The sequence below is a fragment of the Octodon degus genome, unplaced genomic scaffold, assembly GCF_000260255.1.
Source record: "Octodon degus isolate 3935 unplaced genomic scaffold, OctDeg1.0 scaffold00034, whole genome shotgun sequence".
Classification (NCBI taxonomy): domain Eukaryota; kingdom Metazoa; phylum Chordata; class Mammalia; order Rodentia; family Octodontidae; genus Octodon; species Octodon degus.
Window position 1 is genome coordinate 1662273 of NW_004524610.1, and position 24500 is coordinate 1686772.

Sequence of the window (24500 nt, forward strand, 5' to 3'; positions counted from 1 at the left end):
AGGCTCAGGACGCGAGCCTCGGCACGGCGCCCCCCGGGCCGCGGGCTGCGGGCTGCCAGCACCTAGGGCTTCGCCGCGCCCCACGTGAGCCCGCTCCGCATTTAAGGAACAGCTCACATATTAGCTCCACGCACACACACAAATACACGCAGGGACACGCTCTGCTCTCAAGGAGCCCGTGTCCCACAGCGAAGGCCGGGTCCCCAGACACAGCCCCACCGTGGGTCCCTCTGTCTCGAGGACGCTGCTCCCCGTCGGCCCGTCTGCAGAACGCAACGCAGGAGTCGTGCCCGCTCAGAGCGCCCACAAGAGAGGGACGCTGGCCTACTACAGGCAAAAGGCACAAGAGGCTCTCCCCTCCGCAGCTGCAACACTGGTGTCAGGCTTCCTGATCAGAAACTACCTCCTATGATAGTATTTCTCAGAAATAAGAAAGATCTCAAAGTCCTTTCCCTTCATGATTAAAGATACGATGATCACAAGGCAAATACCACTGATGGCATTCTGGGGCAGAGCTAGACATTTCACTCTTCATATAAAAAAAGCGACAGCTTCTCTCATTTTGAACACTGAAGAGGACTCCCACGAACAGAAGCTAGCGCTTATCTCCCTGTCTTGAGGCATGTGGCTGTAACCACAGCCTGGAGGGGGAGCCTGTGGGAGGAGAAAGCCAACAAGTCAAACCCGAGGTGCCCACACAGCCTGGCCACGGAGCCCACGCGCCCAGCGCCTGGGCAGTGGCTGCTCCTGGGAGAACTGGCCACACCTGCGCGTGCCCTCCAGTCCCTTTAAGCAGCACCTGAGAGTCCCACCGAGTCTCGGCGACACAAATTATCCTACAGACTCATGAGTAAATCAGAAATGGACAACATTCATCTTAGCAACACTGTCCAGTCTTGAGATTGTCTCCAGCAAGCTATGTAGGCCTAATTCAGCGTAGTAAACGGTCACACCAAAATAAATCTCCCTACGGTATAATACTGTTAACATTAAACAGTGAATCCTATTTGGAGTACAAACGGGGCCCACTGCCCCTCAGCCCCCCTCGGCTAGAGCAAGCATCTGAACTGCAAGACCAGCAGCCCCTCATCCATTTCCTACTACACCAAAACAATTTTGTCCCAAGATATGGGAATTCTGTAATTGACAGAAAACCTACAACAACAAATTATTTTATCCCAACAAGACCAGAAAAGAAAACTATTCAAAACAGAAACAAAAAAAACCCATAATTCTGTTTTAAAAACACAACCACTGCAAAAATCTAAGCCTAAACTGAAAACCTAGAAGACACTGAAGGAAGAACCGGCCGGCCCAAATGGGATGCCCTGGCCCACTAGTCCGTTTATTCTCAAATCCTGGCAGGACGGGGATCCTGTCAGAGAATGAAGGGTTGCTGCCTCGTGGGGCTGGTGGGCAGGGGTGCGGACAATGCTACTGAACAGGGCCAACTTCTCACCTTAACTGGCAAGGCAGGACCCTCTGCACTCATTTTTTGGTGCTTTGCACTACTGTCTTTAAGCACTGACTGACATTCCAAACCAAGTGAGCACCCTGACTAAGGCCCACGGAGGACAGCGCCTGCCCAGTGAGGTAGACTCAGGAGTGCAGCGCGGAGCACTCTGGGCAGGCGGGCGCAGGGCAGCCTCTGGAGCCCCCGCCAGCGCCAGACGAGGCACGCGGGCAGCAGGCCACGCTGCTGCGGGTCCACTTGGCGTCACCTGTGCCGCGCCTCACACCCTGTCCTCCAGAGGTGAACGGCCAAGTCCACATTCTACGCAGAGCTCCACCCTAAGGAAGTGCACCTCACGCGAGGCATGAAAATCTCAGCTCAGCTAGATTCTGCTTTGTGCTAGTGTCCACAGAGATCTGCGGCAGGGGCTGGCTTTTTCCTAAAGCAGCTGAAACTTCAAAACAGGCACAAAACTGTTGAACTGTAAACACTGAAATGTGGATAAAGAAGCTACGTTTCCAGTCACTGTCAGTCGTCTTTTCAGATGACCTCCGCCCCAGAAGCTTGCACTAATCATGCAGATGGCTTTGTTCAGGGTGAGGCACTAACCTGTAAATAGAAACTGGAACTGTTACGGGACAGGCTAAAATTAGTTCAAATTATGTTAAACCTGGTAACACATGAATTACCTGCAGTACCAAGAGCCACCAAGCCTCGGCCTTGCTCAGTGACTGCTGAGACACAAGTGCCACGGCCTCCCCCCTGGCTCCAGCCAGCCCCGTCGGAAACCCCGAAAAGTGAGCAGGGAGGGAGGAGCAGATGGTACGTGCTGTTCTCAGAAGCCCTGTGCTGTGACCCTTGACATCGTCAGAGATTTTGTGGGTAGAGCGCACGCGTGCATGCGCGCGCACACACACACACACACACACACACCAGAAAACTCCACGAATGAACAAATCCTATACCCTTTCTGAGGTCACTGTTTACAGCTTGGCCCTACAATCGGTAGTTTCAGAATACAGACATTTTCTTGTAGACTACCACATCTTTTAAATGGTAACTTGACTTTTTTGCCTGACTAGAAAGCCCCCTAAAACCTCCTCACAACACCTTTCCCCTCAGTAACACAGATGCACAAGCACCCCTCTAAGGAAGCCACGTGTTCTCACATCTTCCTGCTGAACTCCTGGGCAGAAGCGCAAGGCGAGCGCAGCAGCTCCGCTGAGCCTCACTGGGTGACGCAGCTGTCCCCCATGTCCTGGGCGTAGCGGTCGGAGATGGTTGTCCTCAGCTCATCAATGTCCCTCCGTAACTGGCACACATCGGACAGCTTCTTACTGAGCGTGTCTGGGCTGTGGTCGACTTCCACGTCTTCAGCTGAACAGTTCATCGCTGTGTGAATAAAGCACAGAGGAATGTCGGACATTCTGCTTTCCAGGATTTCATCTTCAGCATCACGGAAACATAATGCTACACGGTATTAGTGAGGCTCCAATTAAATTGTCCTCATTTGATACTAAATACTGCAGGTATCACCTACTTGGTCCTTTAAAAATTTTGCCAGCTAAATGTATAAAATTCAGAGTGATACAAATTTAACAGGCTTTCTGAATGATAATATTCAACGTGGACAAAACGTCCTCTAAAGTCTCTTACAAGTTCCACTAGAGCCCTCAGTCCTTTCCTTTAGACAAGGGTCTGAAAAGCATCTTAATTTTTATGACCACAAAGTGAGTTTCTGATTGGCATATCAGTTTTCATGACACACAGAGAGGCTGTGGGGACCCCACAGCTCCCAGCAGCCGGCTGAGCTGGTGACTGCTACCAGGGCCTGATGGCGCCCCAGTAGCTCTCCTGACCTCCAGGAAGCCCTCCAGAAAGCGGGCGTGGGCAGGGACCAGTGGAGCCCTTCCTGCTCCGCCAGCCCAGGGCTTGGGCCTGTCAGGCAGCTAGTATTTTAATAAACAAACCGCAATTCTGGTTTGGCCATCAGGCTGGAGGCTGAGCTTGGTGGCTTGCTCTCTGCTCTACTCGACTTCGGCTAAGTGCCACTGGGAAGCGTGGCCAGGCCTCCCTGAGGAAGCAGCTGGCCCAGCTCACCAGAGGGGCCATAAAGGTAGAGTAAGTGAAGGCACTGAGTGCACAGAACCGAAAAACTCCAGGGTGAAGCTCCCCAGGCAGGCGGACAGGTGCTATCTACCTGTACCACAGGAGGGGACTACTGGGAAACCAGGCTCCCAGTTTAGACAGACAGTGTGGATGGAGGGGACCTGGGTGACAGAGACGTCAGTCCACGTGAAGGCTCCAGGACCAAGAGTTAAGGACAGCAGTGTGACAGGGCTGATGGCTACAGAGTGAGAGGGGAAGGGCCGTCATCACCACCTGGCTCCTGCATCAACGCTGGGCTGGTGGGCGGCACTGCAGTGAGGAGAAGGGGGCTGTGCTCAGCTGCACTGCTCGGGGGCTCCCATAGGAGTCATGAGGCCTCCAGGCAGGGTTGGACAGATGTCCATCTGACATGGGACAGCTGCCAGGCGGGGGAAGGCTGCTTGCTTGACAAATCCTGAGGAAAAGAAGCTGGGACCTCAGGGGGAGAAGCAAAGGAGCTCGTGGAAGGCGGGACTGAGGAGTGTCCAGGGCGAGTATGGAACTCCAGCAACAGCTGGAGTGCAGTTGGAAGGCAGGGTCTGGCTGTGGGGCCCTGGAGTCACAAAGACTCAGGGTTCCGGGAGCTAACCACCAGCTGGCCCAGTCAACCCTGAGGGCAGGCAGGGGCAGGGAGGGAGCAGAGGGGCTGCTGTCACTCCTGAGGATAAGGAAGGCTCTGTCATCAATGAAACGGCAGCTGTGAGCAGGGGTGAACATGAGGAGGGTGGGCAGCTCTGGGCAGGCCAGAGGGTCCTTCTGCATCTGGTTCTCAGAGGCCACGTGTAAGTGAAGTGTACCACCCTGATTCCCAGGGCTGCTGCCCTGGCCTGCTCAAAAAACCACACCCCTGCCCAGGCACAAGGCCCGAGACTGAGCCCAGGCCTGTGCCATGCAGGATCCACATACAGCGTGGCTGTGGGCACGTCCTTTCTGTAGGCAGGGAGGTCACATCACAGGAGGAAAGGGCCCCAGCAACACCTAGAGCCACAGCCCAGGAGGAAAGGAGGGAACCCCGCACACAAGGAAGGCAGGCAGAGCTCCTGCCTCTCAAGGACAGGTTTCTAATCACTAAGCCACTTACACCTGATCCCCAGCAGTAAGGAGAGATTGGGCTCCTTGCCCTGGGCCCGCTGGTTGAGAATACTGCACAGCGCCTTCAAGTCAAGCAGGCAGCAGGACATCTCCTTGAAGAGCTGATCAATCACTGCCAGGTCCAAGAATGGCCGCGAGGGAGGCACCGGCTGCTGCCTTGGTGGCTCTGCCTCTTCGACCTGGTCCTGGTCCAGTCCCAGCAGAGAGCCCTCTCCTGTCTGTCTGTGGTTCTGTGGTGAGCAAAACACCAGCCGTCAGGACAGAGGACAGGTACTCACAGCCACGCAGGCTGCCAGCTCCCACATCCGTGAGCAGAAGTCCGTCATCAGGTACCATGTGCATACGCACGGGGGAAAGGACAGGGCTCACTGAGATGGCAGAAATGGCCCAGGTGCCCCAGCGCAAGCCGCAGAGGAAAAGCCTAAGTGCAGGCAGTCTCAGTTTCTGTGGGTTTCTCTCATCCAGGCTTTGTGTGCACGTTTTCCTATAAATGAGATTTATTCTAAAGACAAACTACTTTATGACATGCTCAACCTTATTCAGTAATTTTATTCCTAGTGACAGCAGTAATTAAGTTACTAAGCATGTTAGGTGGGTGTGATGTGCACAACTGTAATCCAGCACTTGGGCCTCCTGCAAGTTCAAGGCCAGCCTGGGGTACACAGTGAGTTCAGGGCCAGCTGAACTACGACGGAGCTCGACACTGTGCAGCTTGACCATGCGACGACCAGCCTGACCCCAAGGTGACTGGACACTGCATGATCTGATCAGTAAACAGCCCTCACGATGAGTTCTCGCCCCCAAAAGAGACCCGAGTTTCACAAGGTCTCTAGCTTAATGTGCAGCTTAAAGAAGTACAAGAGCATGAAGAACAAGATAAATGACACCCATGCAGAGACAATCAGACAAAGCTACAAGGGGCGGGGACAATCCTCAAGTCGGAGAAAAATGGGCTTCCAGTCTTCAACCACACGATATACACATGTGCCAAATCCCTAATATGATTCACAAGCACACACTACTAAAATAAAGGGATCTAAGGATTTATAAAACACTACCGTCAAACACAGTAAGTAGTCCTTGATTAAATGCTGTTTGCAATGGCACTGAAGACATTTGCGAAGTGGGCAATCTGCACATAGCGTCGGCATTACCAAGTGTCAAGGGGTCACAGTTCTTCCCACCTATGACAACTGTGGTTACTCAAGAAAACGTCCTGACCTCCCCCTGAAATGCGTTCCTCAGGAGCCATGGCTGAAACGTGAGTCAGAGCACGCGCTCTGGCGAGCACCTTTGTTCCCGAAGTCCGTGCTCATGTCACGCGACCGAGACAGGCATCTGCTCCCGCGACGACCCACCCTCCACCAGGGTGATTTTGTGCTTAGCTTACGCCCTGTTGCTCACTGAGGGCCTCGGTCTGTCTAGTAACCACCTGAATGGAGTCAAGGCTCTACAACTGGCCTCTGAGACATAAGAACAATTGAGGTTTGTCCTCCTGTCCTAATTTTCCTAGGAAACCCAAAGGATTTAATTACCTGGAACATCAAAATCAAGCTGCCAGTTTAAAAAGAGTCCTGATAATTCATACAAACTAAGCGCTGGCTGAACCCGCAAGAGGCGTGGGTCAGCCCTCCGGGCCACCCGCACTCCTGCTGCTCACCTCCAGCAGCACTTGTGTCAGCCTCTGGAGGCTTCTTTCTTTCCTTTGCAGCTCTTCCATCAGCATCTGTGTGGTTGATTTCTCTTCAGAGAGCTTCCCTTGGATAGACTAGGACAACAACAAAAATGATGTAAAGCACCGCGTCTAGCACATGCAAGAAAGTACTGATGTAACACAGTAACCAGCAGCGCTGGCTCTGAATGCGCTGGAAGATGCACGTCTGAAACAGTAAAAAGATGCAACAGTGTACTTTTAGGGAACGGTACTGCACCATTATGAACACAGCCCCTTTCCAATTTTCATTACTAAAATCTAAGTTTTAAAGCAGTTTATCTATGATGTTCTTGCATGATTCTAATTATGCAATTCTAACAAACCTTTTATTTTTATTTTATTTATTTATTTATTTATTTATTTATTTATTTATTTATTTTGGAACCGGGGATTGAACTCAGGCCCTTGCGCTTGCCAGGGAAGCACTTACTCCACTGAGCCATCTCCCCGGCCCCCTAACAAACCTTTTAAAACCACCCATGTTATTAACTTATAGAGTACATGGGTTCTCTGGGTATATATATTTCTGGGCACTGAAATTCTTTCTTGGCTGCATTTGATTGAACAACATATGGAGATTTATTTATTTAGCTGAGTATTTATAATTTCTGACCCAACAATATCATGTGGCTGTAATCCAGAATACAACTTAAAGTTTAAGGTTTGCGATTGTTTATTAGAATTACATAAGAAAAGCATCACAGATAAACTATTGTTAACACTTACATTTCAGAAAGATGGTGGTGCCAGAACAGTGTAACACCAAGACCAATCTAAGGTCATGCTCAAAGTAATAGTCAGCTGCAGATCAATGTTTCTGCGGGAGAGTGAATTTTAAACCAGCAGTGAAGTGGGCCGTGCTCTGTGAGAACCATCCGCAAGCACGCAGCAGTGCAGAGGAGGAAGCTGGGCTCAGGGAGCAGCCCCAGGCTGCAGCAGGACACGCAGCAGCAGCAGCAGCAGCAGCAGCAGCAGCAGCGCGTGGCAGCCTGCACTCGCGGCGTGTGGGCGCGCCCAGGGTCCTCAGGAGTGAGGGCGAGAACCGTGACAGAACACCAGCAGAGCCCTGCGCCGCCTCACGTCACGTGCAAAAGCGTATTTTTGAGGGATGGGGACAAAGAAAAGAAATTTGGCTAATTTTCTTATGGTCTCAAAGTAAGACAAAACAGAACAAAACTGACGACTAAGACAGGTATCCAAGAGGAAGCCTAGTTCAGGCAGTATACAGCACAGTCTCCTCTTCAAGAAATCATTCTATTCTTTAACACGGAAAGTAGTTCATTTTTGGGTTTTTTTTTTACCTATAATTCAAATGAGCTGTTGAAATACATATTGCTATTTATAAATTAAAAGGTACAGTATATTTATTCTGACATATTAATCCCTAATACCCTGTGTTACTTTTTGTACATAAGAAAGCTGGAGACACTTCAGTTTATTTGTTCTATCAAGAATGAATAATGTATGTTATTTTATGAAAAATTTCGCAAAGCATTTGTTGAGATCTAACATTTTTTTAAAAGGGCAGAATTGCTCAAAAGAGGGCATTCTACTACACAGAAATTTTAAAAATCTGTATTTCTTTTTTTTTTTTTTTTTCTGTATTTAGGACAGGATCCGCAGGGTCTACAGGGTCTCACTACATAGATCAGACTCATAAGGATTCTTCTGTTTTCAGCTTCCCAAGGGCTGGGATTACAGGCGCATGCCACCACACCCAGTCTCGTCTCAGCATGCCAGCAGGGGCAGGCCAGCATGGCACCCCAGGTATCGAACCCCAGCCACTGCACTCTGCCTAAGCAGGTGCTTTAGTCCACTGAGCTATCTGGCTGGCCCTTATATTTTTGTTTTTGTTTTTGTTTTCTTATAGTCCTTTCTGAAATAAATTTTGGGCTTTGTGAAATTCAGATTAACAACCTGCTCATGATTCACTAAACATGTTGAGGATTAATAAAAATTTGAACTAAGTTTCTGACTTCTACAAGCTCTCTTAAATTCCCAGTAGACATTTTTTAAACTCTCCGAGGTTACTGACCTGTCGGGATTACTTCTGGGCCACAAGAAGTGCTGAGTGGTAGACAGTTTGGACGTGAATGCTGGGAAACGCGCCCACAGACGAAGGCTCACTGGAAGGAAGCGCTGCGCTGGAGCGTGCAGTCTTCAGCGCCTGCAGCCCAACTGAGGCGGCAGCGCTCCGAGGAGACTAACGCTGTGGCATGGGACACACACGCGCACACAGCCAGGCACAGCGCCTCCTGCCATCCCCCATGTGAACGTTCTCCTGTCCTGGGCGAACCCGGAATGAAAGGAACTCCTTACACCAGACCATTCATCAGGCAGGCGACTGTGCAGGAACAGAGCTTTAGCAAGAGCGCTAATGTGGCAGGGGGCGAGAAGGGCTATGCACGAGGTGGCAAGTAAGCCGAAGGCTGAGGTACCCGAGACGGTGTCTTCAGGTATCCTGAAAGAGGTTCAGCCAGTGCAAAGGGCCTGGGGCCGCTGACCTGCGTCTGATGAACACCCTGAGCGTCATGGTGAGTACGAACATCAGACTTGGAAGGGAATGCAGGGAGGGGAGTGGATTATGTGGGGCTCCTAAGTCAGTGGGAGAAAATCGGTGGCCTTTCCAGAGTCTGAGAAGAGACCAGCGTGCCTTGCAGTGTGTTAGAATGGACCTCACCCCGGAGGAAAAGCCATTCTAGTCCTAAGCCACACAAGGCGTCTTCCAAAGAAGAGCACGGTTGCCTGTGCTCCACTTTACAAGTCTGTCAGGCCTGGGAACAGCCTTCTACGAAGTCATCTGTTCCACAGGCCTCACAGGACCCAGTGGGTACCTCGTCCGAGGTGGCTCCCCTGAGTGCAGCCGGAAGGTGTGAAGCCAGGGCAGGTGCTCAGCAGTGACAGTCAGAGCGAGCTGTGAGCTCAGCACCCCCAAGCCCTGGCTCTGCCAGGCCTGTGGAGAAGGGCGCCGCCTCCGACTGCTGCTGCTGCGGCGGCGGCGGCAAAGCCCATGCACACCGCCATTCCTCCCTGAGCCCTGGGCGGGCAGGCATAGCCGCCAGAGGCTGCCCGTGCTCTTGGGCTTGGCGTGGGTGAACACTCCCACTGCACACCCTCTGAACTGAGGGTTTTCAAAATGCGGACCTGCAGGCTACTTTCCCAGAGCAAATCAGCAGCACGACCTGAAGCGCCCTGCCAGGGGACCTCAATGGCCTAATCTGTGAGGCAGTTTAGGTCACTGTGTGTTGCTGAAAACAAATGCAGCTGAGGCCAGAGGACCCCATTCGAGCCCAGCCCACACGACCTAGGGGGACCCATTTAAAGAAATGCACAAAAAGGCAGGGCTGTGGCTCAGTGCTTCAGCCCGGGGTGCAGTGCTGGGCATGTGGGGAGGGAGAAGAATAGCTGCTACCTGCCACACTGGACAGCTGGGTGTGACCACAGACAGAATCACACACAGACACACACACTCCAAAAGAAGCATGTTTATGGTCAGGAAACAGACTGCTGAGGCAGAAAGGAAAGATCACATGAGGCTCTGGCAGACACATGCCTGTAATCCTAGCACCTGGGAGGCTGAAGCAGGAGGACTGCCAAGAGTTTTAAGGCCAGCCTGGGCTAGATAGTTCAAGGCCAGCCTGAATTACATAGCAACCACCTGCCTCACAAAAACAAAACCGCTACAAGGTTTCTTCTTTGTGTGTGTGTGTATATATATATCTTTATTATTTAATGAAAAAATAAAATTTCAAAACAAAGAGGATAAAAATATTTGGAAGCTGGGGAGATAGCTCAGTGGAATAAGTGCTTGCTTGGCAAGTGCAAGGTCCTGAGCTTGATCCCTGGTACCACCGGGAAAAAAAAAAAAAAAAAGCTAATGGAGTTCATATTGTTATCTCCAAAGCAGTTACTCAGTACAAGATATGGGCATAAAAATTCTCCAACTACTAGTACAAACTTTTGAATGAACTAAAAGAAATTAGTAGTACATCTTGCAATTCTCCCCTTTTCCATTCACTGCCCTTTCAACCATTTTAGTTCCTTTTTCCTTCAGACTCACTTCTTCCCCTTTCACGATAGCTACTGTACATGTGGTATTTATTTACGCTTTCAGTTTCTTACACCAAGGAGACAATGTGATGTTTACATGTGTGAGTTTGACTTATTTCTCCTATGAGTACGGCTTCAACTGCATCGATTTGCCTAGAAATGTCTCATACTTCCTCTTTCTGGCACAGCACTCCATTGCATAAAAAGCCCCCAACCTCTGACCTATGCCTTGGATGGTGGGCATCTGACTTGTTTCCAGGAGCCACCTATGACAGACTGTGCTCCTATAAACACGGTGTGCACACGAGTTGTGCTGTGATTTGTTTCTAATTCTTCTGGGAAGATAGCCAGAAGCGGAACAGCTGGGGTGAACAAAAACACCAGTCCTAGCTTTGGGAGAAGCCTCCAGACTGATTTCCACAGTGGTGGCACCAGGTCCCTTTTCCCCCACAGCCTCTCCAGCAATATACTTTCTGGAGGGAGATGGAATTTTACTTTTGTTATAAAAATCTGCCATAGGACCATTAAATCACTTTCCCTTTTCTGCAACACACCCTGTACCAGGCCACGACAGGCCATGGCTCTGCAAGCAGTGGGACAATGAGCAGAAGAACTGGCGGCATCCTGTTTCCCATCTGTGGGCTATGCGCTGTGTGCCAAGCACTCTGCTCAGCTCTGACTGTCCAGATGAGCCAGACAGCCTCCATGCTTGAGAACTCAGAAAAAACACACGCATGCAAGCACATCGGGCTGGTACAAGAGAGGGCCAGACACGGCATCGGAAGGAGGGGAAGAGGGCAGTCAACCCGCCCTCCAGGCAGGGGACCTGTTCCTGGGTTCTGGGGGCACAGGCACCACACTCCGGAAGCCTCGGGCACCGCCCCTGATGGAGCACTGTGTGCACACACTTTCACAGCAGCTGCACCCCTACATGGTGTGGTGCGTGTGCAAAGGCAGGCATGTAGGAGCAGCCACAATGTCAGACAGGGAGCGCACGCCCGGAGCCCAGGGTTTCACCCACAGATGGCAAAGAGGAACCTAACCACTCCTAAACTGTAACCAGTTAAACCCCCTCACAGAGCCAAGGCTGCTGGTCAGAAAAGCAGGACTGGAAAACAAAATCAGGAGAAAAGCGAGCACAACAACATAGGCCCTGAGGCACGATGCAGGGGACACCAGTCAGCGGACTGACAGCTGTGGGATTCCAGCACTCAGGAGAGTGCAGAGACAAGCAGCGCACTCGAGCCCTGGGGAGCATCTGCTGGAGAGGCGCTGGAGAAGAGTGGGCACGCGACTCGAGCCCCACAGGGAGTCTGCAGCGTGGGGCTCGCACCAGGGCTCTACGTCGCTTCCTCTCGGGTCGGTGATAAGCAGTGGAGCCGCGCGACGCGTGATAAAGAGCAGGTGACGCGAAGAAGCGAGAACAATCCTCACAACTTTCTGTAGAATTTATTGCATAAACAGAATTCCTTGAAAACTGAGAGATTAATCGTAAAGATTTTGTAATTTCACCTCGAGTGCCACTGTTTTTACACAAACATGCTTTAATACCTCTATATTACTTAAGCGGTAAATCCACTCATCACTGAATGAAAATAAGGATGAAATATTTCTTACCTGCAGTTCTGAAGACATCTTGTTAAGTTCATCTTGTTGTCTGCTTATTATCTAAAACAAGGAAAGAAATTAGCTGGAACCACCTCATTCTTCCCCATTGCTTTCTAAAAGTACCAATATTTCAAGAAAAAAAGTAAGTATGTAGAACTGCAAATATATCTTTAAAAGCTCTTTTTATTTTACAAAGATTTTCATAGTAAGTATCCTGGAAATAGCAACATGATTCAGATCACGCATAAAAAACTGGAAAAATCTCTCATGTCAAAACTTTTCTTTGTACAATTTTTGACAGACTGATTTATAAAATATATCCTTTTATTTAAATTTATATCAACTTGCTTAAATGCTGTTTTCTTTCCAGATAAAAACATTCAAATTAAAAATTTCAAAGCTACTGCACACGAGCAAGACCGGAAGTTGGCAGGCAGGTGGGCGCGGCGCCCGTGCGGCCCTCACTCTCTCCGCTGCCCAGCACGCGCTCACCTTGCCCGCCGCCTCGCTTTGTTCTCGGAGGTCATCATTTTCACTCTGAAGCTGTTTTGCATCTAACATGGGAAGGCGGATTCCATCTTCAAGGCATCTTTCTACTTTTTGCTGCAAACTGTTTTAGAAAGATTGTATGAGGAAAAGCAGCTCCATTTACTGATCTGGGTTGATGACATGAAAGCAATGATGCTCTCTCTTGGAATATTTTTTGATCAAGACCCACAGGAAGCACCCTGGTAAGCTGAACCACATTTTACCCAAGACAGCCGGGCCCACTATTCTCTGGAGCTGCTCACACCCTTACAAACAGCAAGGCTGAGGCCAGAGCTGCCTAGCCTGGGACAGCTCTCGCCCAGGTGAGGTCTTCATCCCAAGACCCGAGCTCCATCTTAGCCTCCCACTGTCCCCTCTCTAGGATGGACTAGGAATATGGGCACATGTCGCTGGCCTTTCATTCGAGGCTCAGCACAAGCGTCCCTGGAATGACAGAGGTTACCTATGCCCACAGAGTAACCCTTCCTCTTCAGTGGTGAGAGCAGGACTCCACGGTGTCTACAGCATGGCCTAGCGGTTTGTCCTGTACCCATGGCAGAGACACCCAACAGAAGGAACTCTCTGGCACCGTAAACGTAAAGAAAGAAAGGAGAGGAGTACTAACTCTGAGAGCAAACAATAGTACCATCAGATTAAAAGAAGTCTTATCACTAATAAGGACCAAACCCCACGAAATCCACAGATAGCTCTACGTTAGCATACTCAAGAGTTGCAGGGTACTAAGTGGCATCCTGTAAGTGCATTTGATATTTTCTTTTTCCAATGATTAAAGCTACATGAAGCTTTCTCTCTTTTCCAAAATAAATGTCATATTCACTAGCTCTTTAGCTAATAATCCTGGGTACAATTCGAGCTTTGGATCTGTCATGAACAAGGGCACTGGAGATACTTTTATGTATTGCTAGCCATCATAAAGCATTTGCTTTCTTAATCTGTAAGTGAAAAATAATTCCATTTCAGAGTAAGTTACTTCTCAGTTCAGTGTCAAGACACTACCTTCCAAACACGTGCAGAATTTCAAGACATTTCAAGAGATAAAATGCACCGAGAAACATGTGGTGAGGCCGACACAGACCCGCCCCCACACGCTCATGCCCACGTGCTCGCACACACCTTTCCAGCAGCGGAGGAGCCGTCACACTGTTACTGGCACTTCTGGTGGAATACTTTCCTTAATTTATAAATCCCAAATATACTAAAGAATTCACAAAGCAAGAAGCTTAGAAATACATAAAACATAAAAATGATACAGTTCCTAGTCACAAATACATTTGAAGTTCTGAGAAAGAAAAACTATACCCGAACCACCAGAGCAGCAACATGCAGCCAAAAGGTGCCGAAGAATGACACATGCACTTCTCGGGCTTTGTGTCTCCAAGTGAAAGTCAGAGAAAGATCTAGAATGACGCTGTCTCAGACTGTATTAAGACCAGACCAAAAGTGGCAATGTTTTCTGAAACTGACCACACCAAATCTTTCCAAGTCAAGACTTCCAGACCCAGTATGCTCCAAAAGCCTAATAAAAGGCCAAGTCTAAGTAGAAGGTACAAGAACATATATACAAGTGAAAGCACGCAGTGGAACAGAATGCACTCAGCTGCGCGGCGCGGGCTAGGACGACAGCACCAACAGGACAGGACAGACACACAGGCACTTTTTTTTTCAGTGAAGGTGAAAGGAGAAGCCATGGCTGAGCTCCTGAAGATCAGGAAGCTGTTCTGAGACCAAAGAAAAGGCAGAAGACGTGCAGTGGCAAAGAGGAAACTAAAGAATTAGAAGAAGATACATACGAAGGCAGAATACAAGCATGTGACTCTTTGGAAGTGAACAGGCAGCTGAGGACTGCACTGTCCTATTTTCTTGTTCTCCTCCTCCTTTTTTGGTGCCAGTAATCAAACTCGGGACCTTGCACTTACTAGGCAAGCGCTGTACCACTGAGCTGTATCCCCAGCCCCAACTTAATTATCCTGGAAATGAGAGTTTTTTGGCAACAAAAAATAATTTTATTTTTTTATTTTTTTTTATTTTTATTTTTTTTATTTATTGAGAGAGAGAGAGAGAGAGAGAGAGAGTGTGTGGTGTGTGTGTGGCCAGCTCAGCCCACCAGGGGGCGGGGCCGGCTGGCATGTGGTGCTGGGGGATTGAACCGCGGTCCCTGTTGCCTTGCCAAGCTTGTTCTAAGTAGGTGCTTTAGACCACTGAGCCATCTCTCCAGCCCCCAAAAAATAATTTTAAAAAAGGTATACACCAAGTATATTTAAGACTTTGCAGGTAGGAGCAGAGCAGTATTTGTAGGAAATCAGACGGATTTAAAAGCAGCATAAACACAGAGCATTTCATTTACTTCTGTTACTGGACCTGTGTGCAGGGCAACGACCGCGCCCGTCGCAGGAGCTGCGCACCGCACACACGCCTGCTATCCCCTCCCCTCCCCTCCCCTCCCGAGGCCCTCGGTCTCCAGACACTCTTCCCATTTGTGATAGAGCTCCCTCCGTTCCCTATTTTCTATCCTTGATTTGCTCTTTATTTATGCTTTGGCCTTATTACACAAGAGAAAGTGACATTTAAGCTTGCATGTCTGATTTATGTCACTAGGCATTATGATTGCAAAGCGCACTTGCTTTTCTACAAAAAGAAACACACATCCCTCTTGGCATCACAGCAGCGCACGCCCCGCTGTCCACTCCCTCATGTTCTCGGTCCTCTCCTCTACCGGTGGGCCTAGACCTAACTACTGGCTGCCTCGCACAGGCACACACGCATCGCGCTGGAATACGACGTCGTGGACTCTTGGGAAGACACCTGTAAGGGCAATAGCCGGGTCAAGCGAGGTTTCTAGTTTTACTTTTCCAAGGAATCTCTACACTGATTTTCAGACATTATACCACTTATACTTCCGCCAGTAGTGCAGAGGGCTTCCTTGGTCCCCCACACCGCCAGCATGGATACTGTCTGAGGTCTTGATGACCACCACACCTTCCGGAGTGAAATGAAATTGGTGGTGTTTTATTCTTCTAGTGGCCAGCGATGTTGAACATTTTTTCATCTGTTTTCTGGCCATTTGTACTTCTGAGAAGAGTATATTCATTTCAGTTGCCCATTTCTTATTGGATCTTTTATTTGGGGGAGGGTGTCTAATTTTTTGGGTGGTTCATATATGCTAGATATCATTCCTTCATCCAAGGAGTAGCTGGCAATTTTTTTCCTAATCTGAAGACTGAATTTCTTAAGTTTAGTTTTTGTGCTTTGAAATCTTAGAATTGTTTCATCTATTTATAGTCAACAGCCTCAAGGGTTAAGCTTTGCCCCCTCAAAACAAGTCTATGTATGTCTCAGATTCCTCAGGAATCCAGGCTTGCCCACACGCCCGAAATACACCACGCACCCTGCCCACCGTGTTCCCAACTGCACAAACCCAGAGGGCCGTGTGCAGCAGCAGCGTGGGAGGCTCAGGCACCCGGTGAGGCCGCCAGGCCCTTGGGCCACAGCTTCCTGGGACACAGCCTGAATGCTGAAGGGCAGTACCCTGCTGTCCCCTTCTTCTGCTACTTAAGAGGTTCTCTGACAAGGCCATCCGATAAAGGGTTTTCATTAATGTGCAGTCTTCAACTGCCATTTTTACTATTCTCATCTAAAGCCTCTGGAAAGATGTTTGCATGTTGCCTCAGAGTACATCACCATTGTTTCAATGAAATTATACTCCTGATTCTTAATAGTACATCTTTAAGAAAAATAATAAGGTAATAAATAGAAATTTGTCCATTTTAAATAAAATGCTTGGAAAAATACAAGAATAGGTAAAAGGACTCTGAAAGTCTTACCTCTGAATGGAAGTCACTAGCTCCTTTTCCTTCTTTTTCTGGCACACTAACTGCGCCTCTTTGTCTTGACAGTGTTTCTTTACCTCTTCCAGCTTTTTTTCTGTATCCATCAAAGCCTCCTGCAAGCTTTTGTTCTTTTCTTCTAGAACCTGAAGCTGAGGAGAAATGTTTTGCAGTTCAAACACACACAGAACTAAATGTCTCTCTTAGGACTCACTCCTGTCCTCAGGGGTTAACAATTCATTACTAACAGCACGCTACCTTCATCTCAATTAAAGTACTTAACACTTCTTTTTTTCTGTGCAAGAGAGTTGGGAGGATGAGATTATGAAGAGTGAGGTTAGAAATTTCTAGAAAGAAAAGGTTAACAGTCTCCTTTGTGTTTTAAAAACTGTAATAAAGCATACATTAAATTTAGCATCTCAGCCATTTTAAGTGCACAGTTCAGTGGTGCCGAGTCCATTCACGCGGATGTCAACCAAAACTCACCCTGCATAAGCGAATGTCTACCCAGGTGACAATCTTTACCCATCTCATCCTTCATCCATTTCCTGGCAACCACCAGTCAACTTCTTGTCTCTAACTGACTGCTTTTGGGCCCCATAGAAGCAGAATCCTACAGTATTGTCATTGCTAAACTCAAATTATCCTCTACCTTAAACCAGGCTGTGGCATGAGCCCACATTCATGCTTAAGGCTGCATGGTGTCCCCTCACATATGCACACCACAACAGTATGCATTGCACACATACAGCACCTGTGTTTCTCCAGACCCACCCCTGGGAACCTGCCCTGACTCCCACTTGCAACTGCTATTACAAACACGTTTGGCCGTATCCGCAGGGTGGTACGACTCTGTGTGCTCAAGTCTATGTTGCTGTCTTGTTCCTGCCCATGCATGCTTTCACTGTGATCCCTATTTTCTGATTTTAACCTCTCTTGGCTTTACAACTTATAAATTAAGTTAATGTAAAGTAAAAGGATGGCACACAAATTTTAAAGTATGCAAAATAAAGGCACTCCCTAAATGAGAGCAATGAGTCTCAACTGGCTAGTTTCCCCAGAGAACAGGTGGGAAGACTGCTCACAGTTGGAGCGGACAGGGGAAGGTGGTATCATTACCACTGGGAGGGCCTGACGCAATGCACAGGGCAGACCTCTCATGCAACACTTGTCTCCCGCTGCAGGCCACAGTGCTGAGGCGGAAAGTCAAGGGCCAGAAAGCCTTTGAGAAAACTGAAGGGGTTTAATGGATTTATAACTAAGAGGCCAGATCTGGGCAGATTTGGTGGCAAGTCTTTGGGTGAGGTATTGTCAGGAGAAAAAACAAAAGTCAGAAGAGTGATCAGAGGTCATTTCTTATACCAACGCATAAGAAGAACTGATGAAAGGCCAAGAAGAATGAGAGTCCCTCAGATACACAACCGAGGTCAAGAAGAGTCCTGGGTCTCTGCACGCCGGAGACACCTGGGACTGAGGTGCATGCATGTAGGCAGCACAATCAGACTGCTTCAGAAACTACCTTCCAGAGCCAGGGAGCCGCCACAGTTCCCACAGGACAGTGAGCATGTGCTAATCAGGCAGGGCTTGCTTCGGCTTAGAGGAGCCAGGTCCTGACGTAGGTTAACCCTAATGGTGATGAAAGAACCTGCCAAATTTACCATGAGCCAGCCCCTGCGGGACAACATGGAGAGGAGCTGGCCCCAGGATGCGGGTGCCACGTCCCACAGTACCTGCAGGCTTTGGCTCTGCACGTCATCCAGGGTGGGGAGATCTGCCAGGTACTTCTCCAGGGTCTCGATTCTCCTCTGCTTTTCTTTGTTTTGTTCAGACTCCTTCTGGCATTTCTTCTTCAGACTGCTGATGTATCTATCTCTGGTTTTCAGCTAAAGAAAAGGGGTCATGAGTGGCCAGCAGTGTTGAGTCACTGAACAACAAGAACAAACCAGTGCTGCAGTCCTGGGCATCAGTGAGTTTAGCCAAGCTCCAGGGAACAGTGAAGACCACCTCTAACGCGAGACTACTTCATCCTCAGACTCACACTTCCGTCAAATTTTTACAGTACTAGAGTCAAGAATGGGTGATCTGTTCTGCTCTTACCCGAAACTGGAAGCTGCCAGGTTGCAGCAGTAATGCAGTTTTCACCGCCCACACTCAAGCGCCGAGGCTGCGCAGAGCCTGGTCATTTTCATAGCAATGTGTTCATGCTGAAACTACGTACTGAGTCTAAGGGATTCTTAAAATGCTATAATCTGGCAACAAAAAAAAGTTACTAGGTGCCAGATGCAGGGGTACGAGTTGTAATCCCAGCACTCCAGAGGCTGAGGCAGGAAGATTACTATGCATTCAAGGCCAGCCTGGGATACAAAGTGAGTTCAAGGCCAGCCTAACCTGGATAGTAAAATCCTGTCTCAAAAGATTAAAAAAAAAAATAATAATAATCCAAAAAAAGTTACTGGGTAACACAACAGAGCCACTGGTATAGTTTAAAAACTGGCAAAGTACTGATTGCTGGAGAATTATTCCCATTTCTTATTTCCTACAACTCTAGACCCAAATGCTGTGTGTATGTGGCTAGCTCAGTCCACCCTGGGGGTGGGGCTGGTGCAGCATGTAGTGCCAAGGACCGAACCACGGTCCTTGTGCACTTGCCTAAGCAGGCACTTCAGACCACTGAGCTATTCTGCCGGCCCCAATACCCAAATGCTTTAGGTAGAGCAAGAAAGGACACCTATAAGAAATTAAAACTACCACCAGCAACCTGCAAAGGAAGTGCTCTTCACGCACGCAGTGGCACAGGCAGCCAGGAGACTATGTATGGGAAGCCTGCTCGTCCCCAGGGCACAGGGACGAGCCCCACGGGCGCTCCCACGGAGCACTGCCAGCGCACGGGCCGCAGGAAGGAGTCTGCAGCACACGCCCACCTTGTGATCACACAAGTCTGCTACACACACGCACCGGACACGAGGCCAGTAAGTTCTGATCTGTATGGGCTGAGCCTCATGTTTCACATAGTTTTTTTTTAACTTTACCACCTGAAATATAGTATATTTAATTTAATCTTATTAGTATGTTTGCAGTACACTCTGGTCCCATTCCTTGCGAGGAGTTGGCACATGCATTCAACATACCTTAGCTCTTATTCTGTCCCCTTGCCCCCTTCCCTGTCCAGCCTCTTCGCTCCCCACATTTAGACTTCATGTCTCATATTCAAAGATCTCACATAGTTAAGATCATAAAAACCAAAAAGTATACAAACTACTGCCTGCAATGTACCAGGCTCATATTTATCTTAAATTTTATACCTCCCCAACATCTGAAGTCCTTAGGGTCTAAAATATTTTCACAGATTTCTTTTCCATGTTCATCAGGGAAAATAAATGGCAGGAATTAGCAGTATAGTGGATTAGTCTTCCAAATTTATTAAAGCTAACATCTGCCCATGGTCTAGTTTCTTTCATGCTTTGCCTAACTTATTTTAGTCTAATGCATAATAATATCTTTTATTAAAGTAACTTCAAAAACACAGGAAAACAATGTAGGGACAGATGATGAATTTCAAAACAAAGAAAATACCAGAAATATTACACAGAAAGCTCAGAAGCACAAGAATAGAATGACTGCACTCAATTCATTAACACGGAAGAAGGACGAGCAAGCTCAAAGGAACCCTGAACAAAGGACACAAAAATTCAGAGAGTTCAGGGGCTCACGGACAACACTGAGCCAAGTAGCACGTACGCCCACGGGCATCCCGACACAGAAGAGCTAGCAGGAAAGCGTGAAGCAATGGCTACAGTGTCCTCACAGCTGGAGTGGGACACGGACACGCAGACCCCAAGACCTGAAAGCCCTCTGCTAGGTTGAACCGGAAGAATCCATATGTAGAAGCATTGTAAAAGTCAGTGACGGGAATTTTGAAAATATCAAGAAAAAGTGACTCATCACATACAATCATATTTCTCACTAAACAATTTGCACGTGAGGAGAAAGTGGTGTGACACATCCAAGGTCCTAGAAGAAAACCGTCATCAACTAAGAACAGGATACACACACAGTGGAATACTACTCCACCTTTAAAAAGAGGGTAATCTCCATTTTTCACAACACAGGTGGCCGTGGAGAACATTAAGGTAGATGGAAGGAGTGCCCTCACGCGCCAGCTGACACCGAGGGCACAGGCCGTGGTGCTGGGGCTGACGCAGGGGCTGCGGGGAGGGGCTTCGTCGCACCTGCAGTGTGAGGGAGCGGCTGGGGAGACGGGAAGGTTTCCCACACCACAGCTGGCTGAGAACACTGAGGGAAAATGTACTGTTGTGCGGGGGAGGGAGAGCGGTCAGAAGGCTCAGTGCTGTTTCGTGGAGCAGGGCGCAGTGCTTGTCTGCCGGGTGCAGGGCCCTGGCTTTGACTCCCAGCACAGAAAGCGAAAACCTCCAAAGCAAAAAACAACAGCGTTTTGACATGAAAAATCTGAAGTACCCATGAGATATCCAAGTGGCTGTCAACTAGGCAGTAAGTACATAAACAGATTTCAGTTAGCACTGGACTCCTAGAAGAACAATGAGAAAACTTTAAACACAGAAAGCTTATTTAAGCCCTTCATCCGCTGGAGCATCACAATTGCGTTACATGCTTTCATGAAGAAGTCTCAAGCAAGCCTTAACTTCTCCCACGCGTGACCAATGAGCGTCTCCTGGCTCTCTGGGGTTATACACACTGCATGAAGTGCCCAAAATACACGAAGGACAAGAAGGTCTTCATGGCACTTGAAAGCTATCCAAAATAAAACACTTCTGATAGTAGACCAAAAAAAAAGTACATACAACTTGTCACTTCTGAAGATACAAACTCAAGTCACAGGTGTGCATATGCATATACACACAGACCTCCCCCCCCCCCCCCGGTCAGGTACCAACACTGTCAAACTGCAGAAATCAGGGCGACCTGCTCCAGGGTTACATGAATGGAAGGCTGACCTCACAAAATCATCAGGTAGGTGTTCACAACAGACAAGTCCACAATCGTTTCTACCACCGAGTCACCAAGGATCTGCACCTCTTCAATAAACTAGGGACACAAACGTCCTCCATCTTTAACGATGCTGCCGTGAGGACTGAGTATAGAAAAGGAAAAACAATTTTAGTAACAGTGGGTTGTGCATGCATTTGGCTTTTGCTTCTCACCCCAAACTAGATTCCCCAGCTTAATAATTCACTAACATGCTTAGAGACCAACGGCTACTTAATTTCCAGTGCTTTGTGGGGACATGACCAAAACACCGGATGACGAATCCAATGAGGAAATGGCCATTGGTGGGGGCAAGTGGCTTTCAGCCAGAAAGGGTGACACAGACACTTCTATCCCTGGAGAGCACCTTCAGGGCTTCACAGATGATGCACAGGATCAGCTGGGAGGTGTAATTGTGAGCCTGATACAGGACAGGGCAGCCTTTCCTCCCCAGGGAGTGCTGCTGACCCACCGTGACTAGCAAAACACTTACCTTCTCCTCCAGCTTCCTCTTCTCCTCACCAAACTGGCTGACTCTCTGCATGAGAAAGTCATTGAGCTGCGAGACCTCCTTCTCCGTAGAGGCGAGCTTCTGCTCCAGGCCCTCGGTCGGGGGCTGGGCCGCTGGCTCCACACTGGGGGCCTGCCTGGAGGCACCTTGGAACTTCGGCTGTGGGAGCAAGAGGGGCAGGACCGTTAAAGTCAGGAGAGAGAGAAAGTTGCTAGGCCACAGAAGAGGCTTAAGGAAACAGCAATTATTTGGCTTAAACATGTACTCAGGGGCCGGGGAGATGGCTCAGTAGGATAAGCACTTGACTGGCAAACGCAGGGATCTGCGTTCAATCCCCGGTTCTGCCAAAAAAAAAAAAAACCCAAAAAACATGTACTCAGAAATATAAATGGGAAACTGCATGCTGCATGTATTCACTACAAGTAAAAGTCTACAGAAATAAAAACTAATGATGAAGTTCTTCACAGTGTAATTTTGAGCTAATATTGAATCCAATAAACACAGTGCAGTGGAATGGAAATGGAATGGTGCCTTTTCTAGTTTCTAGTGCTGGAGATTGACACTCAAGTATAAAAAATAAATGACACAGACCTTACACTCCTCACACAAATCAACTCCAAATGGACCCTAGTCCTAACGGTCAGCAAAAGCCTACAACATTCCTTAGGAAGACGCGCACACCAGGAGCCTGGGCGACCTGTGTGTGGCGGTAACTTCCCAGGTGCAGCCCAGAGCCAGGACCGACGCAAGAGACGCCCGGTCAGCCACACTTCCCTGGAGTGAGGAGCATCTCCTCGGTGAAAGATGCGGCAACACTGCGAATACAAAATCTGTTACCTAAACTACACAAAGAATTCTCAAAAGCTCAACAATAGATAACCAGTTAAAATGGGTAAGGAAGAGCAGGGGTGTAGCTCAAGGGCAGAGAGCCCGCCTTGCAAGTGCAAGGCTCTGGGTTTGACTCCCAGTACCCCTCTAAAAAATAAGACAAATAAGTAAAATTTTTTAAAAACTGGGTGAGGATCTGAAAAAGTATCTCGCCAACAAACCTTCACAGACAGCACTAAGTGTATGGAAGGCCCTCTGCCACTGTCATTAGGTCCCTGAGCTGCAAAGGCGAAAGCAAGATGCCGGCCTCTATTCACATGTGAGGACAGCCCAAGTCCAGACTGCCGAGGAGGGAGGTGCGGTGCCGAGGGCTCCTCCCCACTGCTGCTGGGAAGGCAGAGGGGTGCAGCCACCCGAGGACAACCCGGGGTTTCTTACGCAGTTAACAGCCTCTCGCCGAAGGACCTGCAGTTGTGCCGTGCAGGTCCTTACCTAAGATGCTGAACACAGGTGCACATTAACCACCTGCATGGGGTGCTCAGAGCAGCTGCGATACAGTGAACCACGTGCTTGGGCTTCATCCTCACTTCCGACTCTCCAGCTCCTAGAGCCGGGGACTTGTGAAGTGAGGAAGAGATCTGCATGGTAAGGAGAAACCGAGGCCAGCGGCCCCTTAAAATCTGTGGCTTGGGGTCTGGCCCCTGGAAAGACCAAAGCATAGTCAGGGATCTGAGTCTGGTATCAGTAGCAAGGATGTAAAAACCACATGTACATAACGTTTCACAGGAACTCATACAGACTGTCCTGAGTGCTTCCAGCTACCTGACACCGGGGATCCTTGGCATGTGTGTTGGGCGGGAGGGACGGGACAGACAGGCGGATGCCTGCAGCAGTAGCTGAAGCTCCACGATTGTCCTTCTAGATGGGGTCACACTGAACCAGAAGACAGACCAGGTGGTGCTGCCGGACCGCCTGCTGCGTGTGGACACCAAGCCTGCAGGTAGCAGCAGCAGCTGCACAGTGTGACGAGCAGGGGACAGGAAGCACAAGCCTTTGGGTTCCCTGTACATCAGAGCACCTTATGATGCCAAAACCTGGGAAGAATCACGAGTTCCTGCAGCAAGTGAAGGAGCAACCATGACTCAGCCAGACGGTGAGTGTCGTGTGGCCCGCGGGAGAACCCCACCCGAGCCCCTGCTCCTCCCCCCGGGCACGGTCCCTGAAGAGCGAAACCCTCACACCGCAGAGGTGCGTGCGCTACTGGGTTGCCAACAGCACAACGAGCAACGCTCCGTCTCGGAAACGGGCACCTGCTGATCAGCAGGTAAGCGCACAAGGAGACTGCAGTCCTACACCTGGAGTACTGAGCTGCCCAAAGGGCACACTAGGAACGACGAAGATGGAACACTGCATGGCTTCTTAGATGAGAAACACACAAAATGTACATATTTATGCACTCACACAAATAAAGAGCAAAATAGAAGAGAAAAATAAGAAGTACAGAGAAGTTCAAATAATTTCCCAAAACACCCACTTCATCATTTTAAAAATATTTCCATATATATGTTAATTGGTCTCATTTATACTACTATCTTAGTGCACTGAAAAGTAAGTTGTGTCATGTTTCTTCCTTTAATGTTTCTTTTTTATAAAAATCTTTTTGATTTATGTCTTATACTCTAGTTTGAAGATAATGATATGCAGTGTAAGAACTATTGC

The 24500-nt window shown here is 48.7% G+C and overlaps 1 protein-coding gene across 1 annotated transcript in view; it reads right to left on the bottom strand.

The window, feature by feature from the left end:
• Window positions 1–1558: 1558 nt before the first annotated feature.
• Cep85l (centrosomal protein 85 like) overlaps window positions 1559–24500 on the bottom strand; it is a 93659-nt gene continuing 70717 nt past the window's right edge. The window contains exons 6-13 of the mRNA XM_023714252.1: window positions 21936–22112; window positions 18169–18321; window positions 16436–16590; window positions 12558–12675; window positions 12075–12125; window positions 6354–6461; window positions 4683–4923; window positions 1559–2845 (exon numbers count right to left, since the gene is read on the bottom strand). Coding sequence (XP_023570020.1) covers window positions 2682–2845; window positions 4683–4923; window positions 6354–6461; window positions 12075–12125; window positions 12558–12675; window positions 16436–16590; window positions 18169–18321; window positions 21936–22112 — 1167 coding nt within the window. The 3' untranslated portion in view covers window positions 1559–2681. The remainder of the gene's footprint in view (window positions 2846–4682; window positions 4924–6353; window positions 6462–12074; window positions 12126–12557; window positions 12676–16435; window positions 16591–18168; window positions 18322–21935; window positions 22113–24500) is intronic.